The sequence below is a fragment of the Gigantopelta aegis genome, chromosome 15 (assembly GCF_016097555.1).
Source record: "Gigantopelta aegis isolate Gae_Host chromosome 15, Gae_host_genome, whole genome shotgun sequence".
NCBI lineage: Eukaryota > Metazoa > Mollusca > Gastropoda > Neomphalida > Peltospiridae > Gigantopelta > Gigantopelta aegis.
Genome location: NC_054713.1, coordinates 46,220,653 through 46,243,856, shown reverse-complemented (window position 1 = coordinate 46,243,856; position 23,204 = coordinate 46,220,653). Strand labels below are relative to the sequence as shown.

Genomic DNA, 23,204 nt, shown 5'->3' with positions numbered 1-23,204 from the left:
TAATAAACCACTATGACCATGCATGAGGATCCCACCAGGTGTGATACGTGCACATGCAGACCGCACTAAATCCTCTAGCTGTCGACATAGTAATAAACCACTATGACCATGCATGAGGATCCCACCAAGTGTGATACGTACACATGCAGACCGCACTAAATCCTCTAGCTGTCGACATAGTAATAAACCACTATGACCATGCATGAGGATCCCACCAAGTGTGATACGTACACATGCAGACCGCATTAAATCCTCTAGCTGTCGACATAGTAATAAACCACTATGACCATGCATGAGGATCCCACCAAGTGTGATACGTACACATGCAGACCGCACTAAATCCTCTAGCTGTCGACATAGTAATAAACCACTATGACCATGCATGAGGATCCCACCAAGTGTGATACGTGCACATGCAGACCGCACTAAATCCTCTAGCTGTCGACATAGTAATAAACCACTATGACCATGCATGAGGATCCCACCAAGTGTGATTTCGAGAAAACTCCTGATGGGTATGGTTTACCCAAACTGACGAAACAGACTGCTTTAATTGATCCGATACTGCTGACAATCCTGGTGTCGGCCCTTTTCACGTGCTTCAAACTGCTCATGTCTTGTCATTGGACAGCAGCTTGCAAATGTAGAGTTATGTATCCAAAAGTTAAAAGTCTGTTCTGTTTAACGACACCGCTAGAGCACATTGATTTACTAATTATCGGCTATTGGATGTCAAACATTTGGTAATTTTGACATATAGTCTAAGAAAGGAAACCGCTATAGTTGTCCATTAGTAGCGAGGGATCTTTTATATGCACCATCCCATAGACAGGATAACACATACCACGGCCATGATATACCAGTCGTGGAAATAGTCCAAAGGGCCCACCGACGGGAATCATTCCCATACCGACCGCGTTTTATCACTGCGCTACGCCCTTCATTCATTCACTCACTCAATAATTCATCCATTCGTTTATTTATTTTTCAGGCCTATGCTGTTTGTGGATGCTAATACATTTAGTTGTGTACTGACAAACATGTTTTTACTAGGAAACCATTTGATCAATAAAATGACATACGTCCGGTATCTTGATTTATTATTTATACAATTATTTACAATTTTATTTTAGTAATTTTAGTAATGCTAAACTTAAACTAAACCTAAACTTATCAACAATCTAAATATAACATTTGACATAAAATTTTCTTTTTCCAAGTCATATTACAGATATTTTTTAGATTTTCATACCAAAATTCACGCCCTTTTAATCAGCCATTTAGAATTTGTGTCAAACCAACATCTGACAGCATTACCTACAGGGTTAATGAACTCGTTGAGCTCATAAACATCCGTTTTGACACCAAGATCTCATTTCTAAGTGCTGCAGTTCGGAAGATATACGTTTTTATGATTAACTGGCGGCCATTTTTTCTTGTTCGTACCAACTTGAGAAAATGTCATCTTATATTTTCATGACCTGCAGACCCCAGAAATTAATTTCAGACATATTGACAAATGTTATTCTTCCGGCCCCAGTTACTCAAAAGCTAAAGCTCTATCTTGTCACTTCAGTTTTATGTATCATGTTCCTCATATGCCGGTGTGTAACGACCTGAGCGTAATAAAGTTCTGTTCTGTTCTATCAAATGATTGATTGAGCAATTCACTCACCAACTAAATAGTTGACGAGAATGTTAAATAGTTTGTAGTCACGCAAACTTTCACTAACTGCAATTGTGTTACAATGGGACATAGGGAGTTGACCATCATATAACTGTTCTTAAAAGCAATCGGCCATCGGAACCGATTTCCTAATATTCCTATCTTTTCTCTGTCACATAAAATTCACTGTGAGCTTGAACCAATATCAAAAAGGCCAAAAACACATTGGATTTGCCCAAATACATTGCTACAGTTACGTCCTATGGTAAATGCTTTTTAACCAGATGGTGGCTATCACATCTACCGCGTATATTGATCGGAACTAACAAGGAGTAACCAAATGGTGATATTGATCGCAACTAACAAGGAGTAACCAGATGGTGACTATCACATCTACCGCGTATATTGATCGGAACTAACAAGGAGTAACCAGATGGTGGCTATCACATCTACCGCGTATATTAATCGGAACTAACAAGGAGTAACCAAATGGTGATATTGATCGCAACTAACAAGGAGTAACCAGATGGTGACTATCACATCTACCGCGTATATTGATCAGAACTAACAAGGAGTAACCAGATGGTGGCTATCACATCTACCGTGTATATTGATTGGAACTAGCAAGGAGTAACCAAATGGTGGCTATCACATCTACCGCGTATATTGATCGGAAGTAACAAGGAGTAACCAAATGGTGATATTGATCGCAACTAACAAGGAGTAACCAGATGGTGACTATCACATCTACCGTGTATATTGATTGGAACTAGCAAGGAGTAACCAGATGGTGACTATCACATCTACCGCGTATATTGATCAGAACTAACAAGGAGTAACCAGATGGTGGCTATCACATCTACCGTGTATATTGATTGGAACTAGCAAGGAGTAACCAGATGGTGGCTATCACATCTACCGCGTATATTGATCGGAACTAACAAGGAGTAACCAAATGGTGATATTGATCGCAACTAACAAGGAGTAACCAGATGGTGACTATCACATCTACCGCGTATATTGATCGGAACTAACAAGGAGTAACCAAATGGTGATATTGATCGCAACTAACAAGGAGTAACCAGATGGTGACTATCACATCTACCGCGTATATTGATCAGAACTAACAAGGAGTAACCAGATGGTGGCTATCACATCTACCGTGTATATTGATTGGAACTAGCAAGGAGTAACCAGATGGTGGCTATCACATCTACCGCGTATATTGATCGGAAGTAACAAGAACTGGTGATATTGATCGCAAGGAGTAACCAGATGGTGACTATCACATCTACCGTGTATATTGATTGGAACTAGCAAGGAGTAACCAGATGGTGGCTATCACATCTACCGCGTATATTGATCAGAACTAACAAGGAGTAACCAGATGGTGGCTATCACATCTACCGGTGATATTGATCGCAACTAACAAGGAGTAACCAGATGGTGACTATCACATCTACCGCGTATATTGATCGGAACGTATATATGATCAGAACTAACAAGGAGTAACCAGATGGTGGCTATCACATCTACCGTGTATATTGATTGGAACTAGCAAGGAGTAACCAGATGGTGGCTATCACATCTACCGCGTATATTGATCGGAACTAACAAGGAGTAACCAAATGGTGATATTGATCGCAACTAACAAGGAGTAACCAGATGGTGACACATCTACCTCGTATATTGATCAGAACTAACAAGGAGTAACCTGGTGGCTATCCGTGTATATTGATTGTATATTGATCACATCTACCGATATTGATCTAACAAGGAGTAACCAGATGGTGGCTATCACATCTACCGTGTATATTGATTGGAACTAGCAAGGAGTAACCAGATGGTGGCTATCACATCTACCGCGTATATTGATCGGAACTAACAAGGAGTAACCAGATGGTGGCTATCACATCTACCGCGTATATTGATCGGAACTAACAAGGAGTAACCAGATGGTGGCTATCACATCTACCGCGTATATTGATCGGAACTAACAAGGAGTAACCAGATGGTGGCTATCACATCGACCGCGTATATTGATCGGAACTAGCAAGGAGTAACCAGATGGTGACTATCACATCTACCGCGTATATTGATCGGAACTAGCCAGGAGTAACCAGATGGTGACTATCACATCTACCGTGTATATTGATCGGAACTAGCAAGGAGTAACCAGATGGTGACTATCACATCTACCGCGTATATTGATCGGAACTAGCAAGGAGTAACCAGATGGTGACTATCACATCTACCGCGTATATTGATCGGAACTAACAAGGATGGGGGTTTATTTGAATACCAGCCTCAAGTGTATCAGGGTCAGGGGTATCGGGAGTGTTGTAGAATTAAAAACAAAACACAATGTCATTTTGTTCCCATAATGTAATGTAATATATTTTCATTGTCGATACAAATCGTGTCAGTCATTACGAATAAAAGCAAAATCGTAGGAATATAAATTGCCGTACCAAAAATATATTAGACATATGTAGCTATACCTTTCAGCTAGTAGGCCTACATTCGTTCTGAATACAGTAAACAACAGAAAAAACCACAGAACAAACCACAGAACAAACCACCAACAACAAAAATAAAATAAACAAAACAATATAAGACAAAACAATTCCTAAATCAACATCAAAATATATATGGATATAAACAATTTTAATTAATATCTTAACGTTGAAGTTTGTTTTGTCTAACAATACCAATATAGCACATTGATTTATTAATAATCGGCTATTACATAGGTAAATTTTGACTCGTGGTAGTAAAGGAAACCTGCTACATTTTTCTTTTAGCAGCGAGGGTTCTTTTATATGCACTTTTCCACAGAGAGGGCAACGTATACCACGGCCTTTCATATACCAGTCGTGGTGCACTGGTTGGGACGAGACAAAACATGAATATTTTAAACGTTCATTTCTAATATTTTGGTATTCATTTGTCAATCTGGATAGTTTTCAACCGTTATTTTACAATTCATGTTTGGGGGGGGGGGGGGGGATATCTTTCAACCGTTATTTTACAGTTCATGTTTAGGGCGAATATCTTTCAACTATTATTTTACAATTCATGTTTAGGGGGGGGGATATATTTCAACCATTATTTTACAATTGATGTTTGGGGGGGGGGGGATATCGTTCAACCATTAATTTACAATTGATGTTTAGGGGGAATATCTTTCAACCGTTATTTTACAATTCATGTTTAGGGGGGAATATCTTTCAACCATTATTTTACAATTCATGTTTAGGGGGAATATCTTTCAACCGTTATTTTACAATTCATGTTTAGGGGGGAATATCTTTCAACCGTTATTTTACAATTCATGTTTAGGGGGGAATATCTTTCAACCGTTATTTTACAATTCATGTTTAGGGGGGAATATATTTCAACCATTATTTTACAATTCATGTTTAGGGGGAATATCTTTCAACCGTTATTTTACAATTCATGTTTAGGGGGGGGAATATTTTTCAAACGTTATTTTACAATTCATGTTTAGGGGGGAATATCTTTCAACCATTAGTTCACAATTCATGTTTAGGGGGGAATATCTTTCAACCATGAAAATTATTTTACTACATATATGTATAATCAGCCGAAAACGAGCTGGAAAAAGTGTGTTTGTTTGTCTGTTTGTTTGTTTTGTTTTGTTTTGTTTTTTGTTTTGTTTGTTGTTGTTGTTTATTTATTTTTGTTGGGTTTTTTGTTAGTGTTGTTGTTGTTGTTAAGCTAACGTAAACTATTATTATATTTTTTGGTAGAAAGCCAATTTTCCGTAAACCTCCACTTCACAGATTCCAAACTGTCTCTGTTTTCCGTGAAGGAGGACTTGATTTGCCACAAAATGCTCGTCAGAACACGTAACCGTGACAACGAATCCTGGTCGAAAGTCCTTACTGTCTGGATAGCACACATTTCTCCTGTCGATTCCTTTCACTGCATCGTGAAGTATAATTTTGGCATTCCTAATCGTAGGTACTAAAATATACAAAAAACATTAAACAAATAATGATACGTCCATGTATACACAAGCATACACAATGAACACGCGGTTTAAGCCATTATTAACAAATGTTGACGTGACATTCCGTTGCCACAAATATTTTCCTCGCTTTTCCCCCTGGACCAAGTGACAGTGATGTTTCGTTTTGATTCTACATCCTATCGAACACGGGGTTATATTAGTGTGAACTCGTCACTGAATATGGTCTTCAGGATTCGCAGAAGACACATTCGAGCTGATAAGAAATTATGACATAGCTTGAAGTTATCAATGATGAAGTAAATCCATGTGTTTTCCTCCAAGCATGTGAAACGGTTTAAACAAAAGTATACTTAACGATATCTAATGGAAAGCAGAGAACACAATGTTGATGGTTTACTGTTTTAACCATCCTAGAGATGAAAATATGACACCATTTTGGATTTGTATCAAATACTGGCCAAGGTACACTCTACTTGAACATTGCGGATCTCCCAGACCAGAGAAGAATGTGTCATATGAAGAGATTAAACAAGAGGCTCACGGGCCTAAACGGTCGCCAGACTCATGCAATCCGTCATACCTTTGTTGTTGTTTATTGTTGTTTTTGAGGGGGGGGGGGGGGGAATTGACCAAATTAATGATTTTGGTTCTCCAAGGGTCAGGGACATTTCCCACCAAATGTAGTTCTAGTAGTCCAGTTTAACTGCATTTCTCTATACAACTATATTAATATCCCACGCTCCTCAGGCACACGCAGGGTACCCAGCATTAACGACACTCACAACTCTGACAAACCATCTAATGACTTTTACATATATGAAGATTATTAAATTGTAGCATTTCTAAGATTATTAAAACTGGCTTAAAGTTTCCCTTCTGGTCAACATCCCTCATTCCCGGGAGGGGGGACGCATATCAGGATGACCAAATTAAAAATTCTTCTTTTTTAAAATGTCGTTTGGCATTTATGGAAGAAGAGAAGAATTTGTGTTTAAAAAAAACTCATACTCTGTTTACATTTTTAAAAGGTAAACTTGTTTTTCAACCTAGGACGGTGTAATGCCCATGATTTGATATTCCACCCACGTTTTGATAATGTGCATAGTTTTAACTTTGAAAGCTCTGTATTTGAATCCCGTATTACCCGAATATTGTTAAGCTGGTGTCCTTGTGTATACAAAGTTATTGAACAACTCCGGGCGGAGACACTCGGAAACACGTCCGTTGTCCGCAAAGAGTGAATGATAGCCAAAAATGGACTAGTCCCTTGTATTTCTGAAAAGGGGGATGGATGGTTTTGCTTTTAAATATACTTTCCTGTGATATTAATTTTTATATTTAAAATGAAAATATTCAGTACATTTATTTGACCATTTGTAAACTATAAGATTCACTGAATATTACGATGAAGAAGAGGGACATTGAAACCTTCCTTCACCCACACTACTATTGGACCCGCGCATAGGGTATACCCCTTCCAAAAAAACAAACGAAAAAAAACAACAACGCAACAAGTTTCATTAGATACAATTGACTCATTAGCAATTGTAGATTTTATGAATATATTTGCATTCTGTTTTAGAATGAATATGATGGTTATTAATATAAGCATCAATACTGGAATCGACTGTGACATCATGTCCGACTCTATGAGACTGAATGGAGATGTATGTTGTCTCATAGGGAGGTCATCGAGTGTCCATCTCGATACATTTAAGTCATGGTAGTGGGAAAGCTACCCCGTCTCTTGACATGGACCCAGCCTCAATGTCCACAGATGTCTTGAGATAGGAATGAGATAAGCTGGCTCTACTCATTTTCAAGGGTATTTTCTCAAAAGATGTGACTCAAACTGTAGTACATCCCATAATAGTATATCCCATCAGGTACTTTCATAAAGCATAGTACTGTTTGATATTAATTAAAAGCGTCAATACTGGAATCGACTGTGACGTCATGTCCGACTGTATGAGACTGAATGGAGATGTATGTCGTCTGATAGGGAGGTCATCCAGTGTCCATCTCGATACATTTAAGTCATGGTAGTGGGAACCGGCCTCGGTGGCGTCGTGGCAGGCCATCGGTCTACAGGCTGGTAGGTACTGGGTTCGGATCCCAGTCGAGGCATGGGTTTTTTAATCCAGATACCGACTCCAAACCCTGAGTGAGTGCTCCGCAAGGCTCAATGGGTAGGTGTAAACCACTTGCACCGACCAGTGATCCATAACTGGTTCAACAAAGGCCATGGTTTGTGTTATCCTGCCTGTGGGAAGTGCAAATAAAAGATCCCTTGCTGCTAATCGGAAGAGTAGCCCATGTAGTGGCGACAGCGGGTTTCCTCTCAAAATCTGTGTGGTCCTTAACCATATGTCTGACGCCATATAACCGTAAATACAATATGTTGAGTGCGTCGTTAAATAAAACATTTCTTTCTTTCTTGGTAGTGGGAACGCTACCCCGCCTCTTGACATGGACCCAGCCCTCAATGTCCACAAAGGTCTTGAGATAGGAATGAGATAAGCTGGCTCTACTCATTCAAGGGTATTTCTTCATAGGACGTGACTCAAATGTAGACATCCCATAATAGGAAATCCTAAGAGCCATATATATGACTGGGCTGTCACAACCACTACCTGTTCAGGGATTTCACTGGCTTGACGAGACCGACATAGAACAAATGGATATCTCCCAAGTGTCAGATAATGCATTAGAAGGATACATCTTGGAAGTGGATCTCGAGTACGCCCATGAACTCCGCTACCTACACAATGATTATCCTTTAGCCCCCACCCCCATCCCCCCAAAAAAAACCAAACCAAAAAACCCAACAAAACCCACAAACAAACAAAAACTTAATGTCACTAAAGAGAAGTTTTCAAACAGTTGTTAGATGAATGGCACTTGCATGGCACCTCCACCAAAGAAATAAAGAAAAGCATCATAAAAAAGAATACGAGGCCTAGACATTACAAACAGAGCCTGTTCAAACGACAAATCTGGCTCCTATAGTTAATGCTATGGCTCCTATAGATCCTGCTCTGTCTCCTATAGCTTCTGTTTTGGCTCCGTGCTCTGGTTTCTATAGCTCTTGGTCTGGCTCCTATTTTGGCTCCTACAGCTCCTACTTTGGCTCCTACAGCTCCTGCTTTGCCTTCTATGGCTCCTGCTCTGGCTCCTGCAGCTCCTACTTTGGCTCCTACAGCTCCTGCTTTGGCTCCTACAGCTCCCGCTTTGGCTCCTACAGTTCCTGCTTTGGCTCCTACCGCTCCTACTTTGGCTCCTACAGCTCCTGCTTTGGCTCCTACAGCTCCTGATTTGCCTCCTATGGCTCCTGCTATGGCTCCTATTGCTCCTACAACTCCCACTTTGGCTCTTACAGCTCCTGTTTTGCCTCCTATGGCTCCTGCTCTGGCTCCTATTGCTCCTACTTTGGCTCCTACATCTCCTGCTTTGGCTCCTATGGCTCCTGCTCTGGCTTCTGTTGCTCCTACAGCTCCTGATCTGGCTCCTATAATCATGTTCCAGCTCCTGGTTTGGCTCCTATCTTTCCTGGTCTGGGTCCTACAGCTCCTGTTTTGGCTCATATAGCTCCTGTTATGGCTCCTATAGCTCCTGCTACGGCTCCTATTGCTCCTGATGTGGTTCCTGTTGTTCCTGATTTGGCTCCTATTGCCCCTGTTCAGTCTCCTGCTCTGGTTCCTGCTCTGGCTCCTATCAAGAACATGCGTGTACAGCGGTAGGTGGGAAGAAATGACCGTATCAAAACAAGGCAGATATGTAATTGAGAACATGAATACTGCAGTCAATGCTGCAATCTATCAATCATAAACAAAAACTGGTAAGCAACGGTTCCATGCGGAATGATACGTGTAGTCATAGAAACCACATGTCCGACGTGCCAGCTGAAAGGTTGCTAGAAGAACTGCAGTATTATTCATGAAATAAATAATAATTTTATATCTAAAATATTGGTGATGTTTGTCCTCCAATCCCATACACTGGCTATGGGTGTACTTGTGACAACCATGCTATAATGTAAAAGTGTGTGCGATGGAGTGTGAATGGTATGCATACATGTATGGATATGTATATCTGTTGTATAAAGCTAGGTCTATGATCAGTTAATGTTTGTCATATCTTCTTTCTCTTTTTTTTACAAAAATAGTTGTACAAGTTAATTTATTGCAACTTACAATAGCCTGTTATACTAGTATGCAATGCAGAACCAATCACCGTATGCAGTCGCTAACAAAGGTGTTCAAGCTGTAATGTTTGCTTGGATATCAACTGTAATTTATACTGAGCATTTACACTTACAATAACCAAGAGTAAGCAGATAATAAAAGTGTAAAAACAAAACAAATCCCATTTGACCCCAACTGACCTCTAAATGCCTTTAAAATGACCTCCCAAGTTAAAAGTCGCGTGAATATCGACCTCCACCATAAATATTATCCTAAATAAACCTCAATAATCATGGGTTTTCATTTCTAACAAAATATTGCCATTAAAAAACAAATGTTTTAGACACATAAAGAGACATTGCATATATATTTCAAGTTAAGTCGATTTTATTATCATGATTCCGCGAACTTTGCAGTGTAAATTGTGATATATAATGATCCATTATAATCATATTAAAGAGACATTCCCGAGTTTGCTGCAATTGTAATATGCTTCCGATTAATAAAATATTTCTACGATTAAACTTACATATTAAATAAATTTTCTTGTTTAGAATATTAGTGTCTGTATATTCAATGTGTTTCTGGTCGTCTTAATATTTGTAAGAAGCCCAAACTGGATTTTGTCTTCCAATAATTTAGGAAATAAAATGAAATTTAACCTAGTACAAATATTAGAACAATCAGAAACACGTTTAATATACAGCCACTAATATTTTATGCAGAAAAATATATTTGATATGTAATTACAATCGTTAAAAAGACCCTGTTAGTCGATAACATCTTAAAAATTACAGCAAACTCAGGAATGTCCCATTAATACAATTGAATTTCAGCAAAGATATTGTCGTATTTGGTATGGCTAGTAACAAGAACAGTAGCTTTGTACATGGCTAACTATAAATAGAGAATAATACATGAGTGGCCGTTAGATACCATTATCTCACGAGTTGTTTTAAAATGTATCTAACGAGCGAAAGCGAGGTTGACACGTTTTTAAATAACGAGTTGTGAGATAAATGGTATTTAACAGACACGAATGTATTATTCTATTTCTTACATATCCTCAAATACCAGGTTTTAAGCAAATTTTAACATCTTTTTCGACTAAAAGTTATTTACAGCCGTTGCACATGTAACTGATTTACGCGTCACAGACACATGATAGTCAGCTAGCTTAACTATACGTCACAGTGTAATCTATTTCCACCGTGTTGTTTTTCATTTGATGCATGGTCATCACCTAGGAGCAGCCAGTTGTAGGTCTTGAAATTGTTAACACACGTACGTGTGTAAACAACACTTGTTATAAAAAATAACGGGTGTGTAAGAAACATCAAATATTATACTTATAACATGAAAATATAGATAGCACATTAAAAATAAATACAATAAAAATGGACCTCTTGGCTTCTCCTTATCTGAATTAAACTTAACAATACCGCCTCTTTGCTTGACCTTATTTGAATCAAACTTAACAATACCATTTTTTTACCAACAAGGAAAATAAACTCTTTTCTGGAAATGGATTTCGTCCAATGCAAATTTTCTATTTCGAAATTTATTCTTTAAATTCGTTGTTTACTTCGTTCCTTTTTTATCCTTTTTATTTCCAGCTTCTCTGTTAACCCAATAAAACTAACTAACTAACTAAATAAATATTAAAAATAGGAAAACCAAAAATTCAAATTTTTACCACAACTAACCTCTAAAATGGCCTTTAAAATGGCCACCAGATCTCACAGAGTCGCGTGACTACCTACCATCACCATAACAATTACTCTAAATAGATCTCAATAAGTATGGGTACCACTTTCTAACAAAATTCTGCTATACATTATATTTAAATGTTTCAGACACATATTGACGCATGATTTAGAGATAAATTTATTTTATTGTCAAGATTTCCACATAGTTTGTAATGCAAATTGTGATAATGATCCAGTATAATGATATTAATGAAATGTAAACCTTAAGTAGCATATTTGTTTCAAAAGCCTTAGCCTAAATGTCCCCAACATGACCTTTAAATGTGAAGATCGCGTGGGTACCTACCCTCACCATAAACCTCGACCTATATAGACCTATAATCAATTAACCGAGCAACAAACGATTCATACAACCAATCAGTGAATCAGTGAATCAGATGATGATTCGTTAAATCGATCTGTCACACAACCAAATAAGTAAATACATATACACCCATGACACATTAAAATCCATTCCATTGTGTTTGTTTTTCTAATACAAATATATGAATGAATGGATGTTTAACGACACCCCAGCACGGAAAATACATCGGCTATTGGGTGTCAAACTATGGTAAATGCATCGGCTATTGGGTGTCAAATTATGGTAAATACATCGGCTATTGGGTGTCAAACTATGGTCAATACATCGGCTATTGGGTGTCAAACTATGGTAAATACATCGGCTATTGGGTGTAAAAGTGTGGTATTTTTCTAATACATGCTTACCGTTCTCTCCGTCCTCTCCGATTGCGATGATGTATAGAATCTTCTGTACGTGCACATGCATGTAGCCTAAATCCACAACGAGAATCCAGTTTGTGTTAATGTCTATAAACCCGGGACAGGCATCGCCTGAAAAGCCGTTCGATACATCGCCGTCGACCATGTAATTAACTGGAAATGTGTATGCAATAATTCCACCTTTTACGAATGCTTTCTTACCCAGAGCCCAGTTCCGTTCTGAAAACCGAGTAAACATTTATTACAATGTAATTTATAACGATATATTCCTAACAGTGAAATTTATAAATACACACATAATGAGCTGCGTGCTATGGTTTATTTATATGACCTAATCCCGCAGGGTAGATCACCGTTACTAATTGTCTTATCTTTTAACCCAGAGTTTCAGTATCGTTCCACTTTACTCATACGCCTCGCTAAAATGTATTATACCAAGAAGGGTCTCTACTACAAAATAACAAAATCATTTACACTAGGGACCTTATACACTTTCTGCATTTCACAAGAATGACATCTACTTTTAGTTATAAAGATAGAACATCTTTCAAATAATGATAATTAAAAAATATATATATCACCCATCATCCCCCCCCCCCCCCCCCCCCCCCCCCCCCTCCGAAATTAAAATTTTCTTTTATTCGAGGGAAGTAACTCTTTTGGAAAGATCACTAGACCTAAAAACAAAAAGGCATGGTTCAAATTATTAAAACTCAGTCTTCTGTTTTGGTTTAAAACACTTTAATAACAAATAAACATATCAATATCTTAATTAGGAGTAAAATCATTGTTAGTTGTAATGACCAACCAAGACAATGATATTCCAAGTGTGTGTTAGACAACAACCTTGTGCAACAGCCATACACATAGACATGACATTCCAAGTGTGTATTAGACGACAACCTTGTGCAACAGCCATACACATAGACATGACATTCCATGTGTGTGTTAGACGACAACCTTGTGCAACAGCCATACACATAGAAATGACATTCCAAGTGTGTGTTAGACGACAACCTTGTGCAACAGCCATACACATAGACATGACATTCCAAGTGTGTGTTAGACGACAACCTTGTGCAACAGCCATACACATAGACATGACATTCCAAGTGTGTGTTAGACGACAACCTTGTGCAACAGCCATACACATAGACATGACATTCCAAGTGTGTGTTAGACAACAACCTTGTGCAACAGTGTCACGGGGATCCTATAATACCCGTAACTGAATGAAACACGATTATCCAAATATCTCTCCTAACTGTATATCTATTAGATCTGTCTGTAACGAGCAGTTCACAAACCCGCGTGGCTCGTCTAGGTATGATCAGAGATAAGATCTTATATAAAGTATATATTATTATAGCACGTTTAGTTCACTAGAAAACACAACAAAAACACAATACACTTTGGAATCTGTATTAACCTACGCTGACAAATGTACTGCCGCAGTAGTTAATTAACAACAACAAATAATAACAACCCAGAACTGATCACTTAATTAGTTAATCTCTAGGTGTCTAGTTTACACAATATTCTAATCACTTCACCGTGACACAACACCCACACGTGTGATAATTGAGAAACGCGTCCAGGGGAACTTAATTAATAACTCTATTCCTAACTAGTTAATTTTTAATTAACCCTTAACTACTCATTCAGTAACCTTGTAATACCGACTTAATACTGGTACCTATCACAATAAAGACAATAACCTACAGTTTACCTAGGTCCTCTAGGATGACTGGTTAAGCTTTATATATATAGAACAGTGAGCCTACAGTTTACTGCGTCAGATGACCGGCAGCACCGTCTAAATAATATTGGTATAATACAGTATTAAAATATTTAAAGTCACATCAATCACATCAAGGTTATACAACAGAGCAGAAAATATATAATTACCAAGTCCAAATGGACGCGCTCCCTGGAAGCCTTCCAATATGTTTCTCCCTGATATCTCTAAAACCCTAGCTATTTATCATAAAATTCCGAATGTCGCCTGGGGCACAACGCGGTCCTCCCCCTATCAAGTGATATTTCCACAGAGACCAAGCCGGCATATTTTTCTTAGAAGCCTAGACTGGCTGACGCCTAGTTCGCCAGCAATACCCCGAAAGTACCGAACTAGCGGAGGTATTACGTAACAAAGTGCCCACCTGGGCTTAAGTGCATATTGGAACTGCACACGGCCCTCTAAAACAATTAATATCGCCACAGGCGAAAACAAAGTTAAGAGCATGTTCCGTCACAAACAGCCATACACATAGACATGACATTCCAAGTGTGTGTTAGACAACAACCTTGTGCAACAGCCATACACATAGACATGACATTCCAAGTGTGTGTTAGACGACAACCTTGTGCAACAGCCATTCACATAGACATGACATTCCAAGTGTGTGTTAGACAACAACCTTGTGCAACAGCCATACACATAGACATGACATTCCAAGTGTGTGTTAGACGACAACCTTGTGCAACAGCCATACACATAGACATGACATTCCATGTGTGTGTTAGACAACGTACATGTAATTGATGAGAGCCGACGATGGACCAAAAGTTTGTTTTGTTTAACGACTCCACTAGAACACTAAAAGAATCCTTCATATGTGTCCATGTGGTACAGGGCTATTCCACCCGAGGGTACATAATTTGTTATCAGGGACGAGTCCCTCACATCATATTATGTACCCGAGGGTGGAATAGCCCTGTCCCACATGAATACATAATGGAGGATTATTTTTCTCCCATCCAGTAGATGAAAAACAAGCATTTTGGGAAAACGTGAAAAACCTACATTTTTTATTTTTTATCTTACAATAAAATAATCACAACCATTGAAAAGATCGTACCCAAAAATGGTTTATACTTAAAGTATACTAAAGGTATAAACCGGAAATGATAGTATAATTTCATTATGACAGCAGGTTTGCTTGTTTTTATGAAATGTGAAAAGCATTTCTTGCGTTATTTTGCCATTTACGTGATGTCACCCAATGTTAATATCAGCTCAAACAATAGAAGTCACGTGGTCATGCAAGACCGATTTATTCCGCATGGGCTGACGTCATGGAATACGCCCGTCTTGCATGGCTAGGGATGGGAGAAATTGATATATTACACGATGGGCCAAAGACAAAGTAAATGGGATAAAAGCGTAGAAACGTATTTGATATGATGTGTAATACCTTCTGTAGTTCCATACACTTCTACTTCACATAATGCAAGTACGTCATATTCCGTTTGGGAAACTTTCTCGATCTTAACATAAGAACCACGTGTTTCCTCAGGACACTTGACACTAACCACAGCACCTGCCGTCGTGGGTGTTTGTGCACCACACAGATAGCTATCATCTATCCATACTTCCATTTTAGACCTAAACCCTGCAAACAAAAATATATAATACAAAATGAACTAAATACTAATAACAATAATATTGAAAATATGTATGTATGCATGTATATTTGTATGCAAGCATGTATATTTGTATGTATGTGTTTAATGAAAAGGCAGATTCAATTACCATGTCTGCTTTGAAATTGCCCATTGACAATATTGGTGTCCCCATCAGTAATTTTAAATCAATATATCTTTTCAACTTGAGAAGATGATTGGGATGATGTGAATGCAAACTAGCTCCATTCTGTGAAGTCAGTCCTGAGAGAGTGACAGTCCTACTATAGGCGGTGTCAAGGGGACCGGGAACGGTGACGTAGCCTGGTGCGGCAGTCCTACTACAAGCATGGCAGGAAGAGCAGGAAGGGTGGGGTGGCCTTGTGTGGCAGTCCTACTACAGGCGGTACAGGAGCAGGAAGGGTGGGGTGGCCTTGTGTGGCAGTCCTACTACAGGCGGTACAGGAGGAGCAGGAAGGGTGAGGTGGCCTTGTGTGGCAGTCCTACTACAGGCGGTACAGGAGGAGCAGGAAGGGTGAGGTGGCCTTGTGTGGCAGTCCTACTACAGGCGGTGCCAGGAGGAGCAGGAAGGGTGAGGTGGCCTTGTGTGGCAGTCCTACTACAGGCGGTACAGGAGGAGCAGGAACGGTGAGGTGGCCTTGTGTGGCAGTCCTACTAAAGGCGGTGCCAGGGGGAGCAGGAAGGGTGAGGTGTCCTTGTGTGGCAGTCCTACTACAGGCGGTGCCAGGAGGAGCAGGAAGGGTGAGGTGGCCTTGTGTGGCAGTCCTACTACAGGCGGTGCCAGGAGGAGCAGGAAGGGTGAGGTGGCCTTGTGTGGCAGTCCTACTACAGGCGGTGCCAGGAGGAGCAGGAAGGGTGAGATGGCCTTGTGTGGCAGTCCTACTACAGGCGATACAGGAGGAGCAGGAAGGGTGAGGTGGCCTTGTGTGGCAGTCCTACTACAGGCGGTACAGGAGGAGCAGGAAGGGTGAGGTGGCCTTGTGTGGCAGTCCTACTACAGGCGGTGCCAGGAGGAGCAGGAAGGGTGAGGTGTCCTTGTGTGGCAGTCCTACTACAGGCGGTGCCAGGAGTAGCAGCAAGGGTGAGATGGCCTTGTGTGGCAGTCCTACTACAGGCGATACAGGAGGAGCAGGAACGGTGAGGTGGCCTTGTGTGGCAGTCCTACTAAAGGCGGTGCCAGGGGGAGCAGGAAGGGTGAGGTGTCCTTGTGTGGCAGTCCTACTACAGGCGGTGCCAGGAGGAGCAGGAAGGGTGAGGTGGCCTTGTGTGGCAGTCCTACTACAGGCGGTGCCAGGAGGAGTAGGAAGGGTGAGGTGCCCTTGTGTGGCAGTCCTACTACAGGCGGTGCCAGGAGGAGTAGGAAGGGTGAGGTGCCCTTGTGTGGCAGTCCTACTACAGGCGGTGCCAGGAGGAGCAGGAAGGTTGAGATGGCCTTGTGTGGCAGTCCTACTACAGGCGATACAGGAGGAGCAGGAAGGGTGAGGTGCCCTTGTGTGGCAGTCCTACTACAGGCGGTACTGGAGGAGCAGGAAGGGTGAGGTGGCCTTGTGTGGCAGTCCTACTACAGGCGGTACAGGAGGAGCAGGAAGGGTGAGATGGCATTCCTACTACAGGCGGTACAGGAGGAGCAGGAAAGGTGAGGTGGCCTTGTGTGGCAGTCCTACTACAGGCGGTACAGGAGGAGAAGGAAGGGTGAGATTGCATGCTCCACTGGAGGAGCAGGAAGGGTACACATTACAGGAGGAGCAGGAAAGGTGAGGTGGCCTTGTGTGGCAGTCCTACTACAGGCGGTACAGGAGGAGAAGGAAGGGTGAGATTGCATGCTCCATACACATTTAACGTATTCATGTATTTGAATGAAGAATCGTCCTCAGTGTGAGCATTGACAGTGTTGGTGGAGTATCATCCAGTGTACACTGACAGTGCGACTCATGTTGATGGAGTATTATCCAGTGTACACTGACAGTGTGACTCATGTTCGTAGATCATCATCCAGTGTACACTGACAGTGTGACTCATTTGTATGGAGTATCATCCAGTGTACACTGACAGTATGACTCATGGTCGTGAATTATCATCCACTGTACACTGACAGTGTGATTCATGTTGCTGGAGTATCATCCAGTGTACACTTACAGTATGACTCATTTTGGTGGAGTATAATCCAGTGTACACTGACAGTGTGACTCATTTTGGTGTGGTATGATCCAGTGTACACTGACAGTGTGACTCATGTTGCTGGAGTATCATCCAGTGTACACTTACAGTATGACTCATTTTGGTGGAGTATAATCCAGTGTACATTGACAGTGTGACTCATTTTGGTGTGGTATTATCCAGTGTACACTTACAATGTGACTTATTTTGGTGGAATATCATCATGTGTACACTGACAGTGTAAACATCATTTTGGTGGAGTATTATCCAGTGTACACTTACAGTGTGACTTATTTTGGTGGAATATCATCCTGTGTACACTGACAGTGTGACTCACTTTGGTGGAGTATCATCCAGTGTACACTTACAGTGTGACTCACTTTGGTGGAATATCATCCAGTGTACACTGACAGTGTAACTCATTTTGGTGGAGTATCATCCAGTGTACACTTACAGTGTGACTCACTTTGGCGGGGTATCATCCTGTGTACACTGACAGTCCAACCCATGTTGGTGGAGTATAATTCAGTGTACACTGACAGTGTGACTCATGTTGGTGGAGTATCATACAGTGTATACTGACATTGCAACTCATTTTGGTGGACTGTGATCATTTGTAGCCGATAATAAACAGCAAAACCATTTTCATTTCTATACACAATGTTACACTATAGTCAGTCTAACCTTGGTATCTATATCGCATTTCTATACACAATGCTACACTATAGTCAGTCTAACCTTGGTATCTATATCGCATTTCTATACACAATGTTACACTATAGTCAGTCTAACCTTGGTATCTATATTGCATTTCTATACACAATGCTACACTATAGTCAGTCTAACCTTGGTATCTATATTGCATTTCTATACACAATGCTACACTATAGTCAGTCTAACCTTGGTATCTATATCGCATTTCTATACACAATGTTACACTATAGTCAGTCTAACCTTGGTATCTATATCGCATTTCTATACACAATGCTACACTATAGTCAGTCTAACCTTGGTATCTATATCGCATTTCTATACACAATGCTACACTATAGTCAGTCTAACCTTGGTATCTATATCGCATTTCTATACACAATGCTACACTATAGTCAGTCTAACCTTGGTATCTATATCGCATTTCTATACACAATGTTACACTATAGTCAGTCTAACCTTGGTATCTATATTGCATTTCTATACACAATGCTACACTATAGTCAGTCTAACCTTGGTATCTATATTGCATTTCTATACACAATGCTACACTATAGTCAGTCTAACCTTGGTATCTATATCGCATTTCTATACACAATGCTACACTATAGTCAGTCTAACCTTGGTATCTATATCGCATTTCTATACACAATGCTACACTATAGTCAGTCTAACCTTGGTATCTATATCGCATTTCTATACACAATGCTACACTATAGTCAGTCTAACCTTGGTATCTATATCGCATTTCTATACACAATGCTACACTATAGTCAGTCTAACCTTGGTATCTATATCGCATTTCTATACACAATGCTACACTATAGTCAGTCTAACCTTGGTATCTATATCGCATTTCTATACACAATGCTACACTATAGTCAGTCTAACCTTGGTATCTATATCGCATTTCTATACACAATGCTACACTATAGTCAGTCTAACCTTGGTATCTATATCGCATTTCTATACACAATGTTACACTATAGTCAGTCTAACCTTGGTATCTATATCGCATTTCTATACACAATGTTACACTATAGTCAGTCTAACCTTGGTATCTATATCGCATTTCTATACACAATGTTACACTATAGTCAGTCTAACCTTGGTATCTATATCGCATTTCTATACACAATGTTACACTATAGTCAGTCTAACCTTGGTATCTATATCGCATTTCTATACACAATGCTACACTATAGTCAGTCTAACCTTGGTATCTATATCGCATTTCTATACACAATGTTACACTATAGTCAGTCTAACCTTGGTATCTATATCGCATTTCTATACACAATGTTACACTATAGTCAGTCTAACCTTGGTATCTATATCGCATTTCTATACACAATGTTACACTATAGTCAGTCTAACCTTGGTATCTATATCGCATTTCTATACACAATGTTACACTATAGTCAGTCTAACCTTGGTATCTATATCGCATTTCTATACACAATGTTACACTATAGTCAGTCTAACCTTGGTATCTATATCGCATTTCTATACACAATGTTACACTATAGTCAGTCTAACCTTGGTATCTATATCGCATTTCTATACACAATGCTACACTATAGTCAGTCTAACCTTGGTATCTATATCGCATTTCTATACACAATGCTACACTATAGTCAGTCTAACCTTGGTATCTATATCGCATTTCTATACACAATGCTACACTATAGTCAGTCTAACCTTGGTATCTATATCGCATTTCTATACACAATGTTACACTATAGTCAGTCTAACCTTGGTATCTATATCGCATTTCTATACACAATGTTACACTATAGTCAGTCTAACCTTGGTATCTATATTGCATTTCTATACACAATGTACACTATAGTCAGTCTAACCTTGGTATCTATATCGCATTTCTATACACAATGCTACACTATAGTCAGTCTAACCTTGGTATCTATATCGCATTTCTATACACAATGCTACACTATAGTCAGTATAACCTTGGTATCTATATCGCATTTCTATACACAATGTTACACTATAGTCAGTCTAACCTTGGTATCTATATCGCATTTCTATACACAATGCTACACTATAGTCAGTCTAACCTTGGTATCTATATCGCATTTCTATACACAATGTTACACTATAGTCAGTCTAACCTTGGTATCTATATCGCATTTCTATACACAATGTTACACTATAGTCAGTCTAACCTTGGTATCTATATCGCATTTCTATACACAATGCTACACTATAGTCAGTCTAACCTTGGTATCTATATCGCATTTCTATACACAATGTTACACTATAGTCAGTCTAACCTTGGTATCTATATCGCATTTCTATACACAATGTTACACTATAGTCAGTCTAACCTTGGTATCTATATCGCATTTCTATACACAATGTTACACTATAGTCAGTCTAACCTTGGTATCTATATCGCATTTCTATACACAATGTTACACTATAGTCAGTCTAACAGTATTTGGTATCTATATTGCATTTCTATACACAATGTTACACTATAGTCAGTCTAACCTTGGTATCTATATCGCATTTCTATACACAATGTTACACTATAGTCAGTCTAACCTTGGTATCTATATTGCATTTCTATACACAATGCTACACTATAGTCAGTCTAACCTTGGTATCTATATTGCATTTCTATACACAATGTTACACTATAGTCAGTCTAACCTTGGTATCTATATCGCATTTCTATACACAATGTTACACTATAGTCAGTCTAACCTTGGTATCTATATCGCATTTCTATACACAATGCTACACTATAGTCAGTCTAACCTTGGTATCTATATCGCATTTCTATACACAATGCTACACTATAGTCAGTCTAACCTTGGTATCTATATCGCATTTCTATACACAATGCTACACTATAGTCAGTCTAACCTTGGTATCTATATCGCATTTCTATACACAATGTTACACTATAGTCAGTCTAACCTTGGTATCTATATCGCATTTCTATACACAATGTTACACTATAGTCAGTCTAACCTTGGTATCTATATCGCATTTCTATACACAATGTTACACTATAGTCAGTATAACCTTGGTATCTATATCGCATTTCTATACACAATGCTACACTATAGTCAGTCTAACCTTGGTATCTATATCGCATTTCTATACACAATGCTACACTATAGTCAGTCTAACCTTGGTATCTATATCGCATTTCTATACACAATGTTACACTATAGTCAGTCTAACCTTGGTATCTATATCGCATTTCTATACACAATGTTACACTATAGTCAGTCTAACCTTGGTATCTATATCGCATTTCTATACACAATGTTACACTATAGTCAGTCTAACCTTGGTATCTATATCGCATTTCTATACACAATGTTACACTATAGTCAGTCTAACCTTGGTATCTATATCGCATTTCTATACACAATGTTACACTATAGTCAGTCTAACCTTGGTATCTATATCGCATTTCTATACACAATGTTACACTATAGTCAGTCTAACCTTGGTATCTATATCGCATTTCTATACACAATGTTACACTATAGTCAGTCTAACCTTGGTATCTATATCGCATTTCTATACACAATGTTACACTATAGTCAGTCTAACCTTGGTATCTATATCGCATTTCTATACACAATGCTACACTATAGTCAGTCTAACCTTGGTATCTATATCGCATTTCTATACACAATGTTACACTATAGTCAGTCTAACCTTGGTATCTATATCGCATTTCTATACACAATGCTACACTATAGTCAGTCTAACCTTGGTATCTATATCGCATTTCTATACACAATGCTACACTATAGTCAGTCTAACCTTGGTATCTATATCGCATTTCTATACACAATGCTACACTATAGTCAGTCTAACCTTGGTATCTATATCGCATTTCTATACACAATGCTACACTATAGTCAGTCTAACCTTGGTATCTATATCGCATTTCTATACACAATGCTACACTATAGTCAGTCTAACCTTGGTATCTATATCGCATTTCTATACACAATGCTACACTATAGTCAGTCTAACCTTGGTATCTATATCGCATTTCTATACACAATGCTACACTATAGTCAGTCTAACCTTGGTATCTATATCGCATTTCTATACACAATGTTACACTATAGTCAGTCTAACCTTGGTATCTATATCGCATTTCTATACACAATGTTACACTATAGTCAGTCTAACCTTGGTATCTATATCGCATTTCTATACACAATGTTACACTATAGTCAGTCTAACCTTGGTATCTATATCGCATTTCTATACACAATGTTACACTATAGTCAGTCTAACCTTGGTATCTATATCGCATTTCTATACACAATGTTACACTATAGTCAGTCTAACCTTGGTATCTATATCGCATTTCTATACACAATGTTACACTATAGTCAGTCTAACCTTGGTATCTATATCGCATTTCTATACACAATGTTACACTATAGTCAGTCTAACCTTGGTATCTATATCGCATTTCTATACACAATGTTACACTATAGTCAGTCTAACCTTGGTATCTATATCGCATTTCTATACACAATGTTACACTATAGTCAGTCTAACCTTGG

General features: G+C 39.1%; 1 protein-coding gene across 1 annotated transcript in view; it reads right to left on the bottom strand.

The window, feature by feature from the left end:
- Positions 1 to 4,654: 4,654 nt before the first annotated feature.
- Positions 4,655 to 23,204, bottom strand: part of LOC121390681 — a 55,026-nt gene continuing 36,476 nt past the window's right edge. Inside the window, exons 8-10 of the mRNA XM_041522556.1 lie at positions 15,537 to 15,734; positions 12,325 to 12,558; positions 4,655 to 5,656 (exon numbers count right to left, since the gene is read on the bottom strand). Coding sequence (XP_041378490.1) covers positions 5,424 to 5,656; positions 12,325 to 12,558; positions 15,537 to 15,734 — 665 coding nt within the window. The 3' untranslated portion in view covers positions 4,655 to 5,423. The remainder of the gene's footprint in view (positions 5,657 to 12,324; positions 12,559 to 15,536; positions 15,735 to 23,204) is intronic.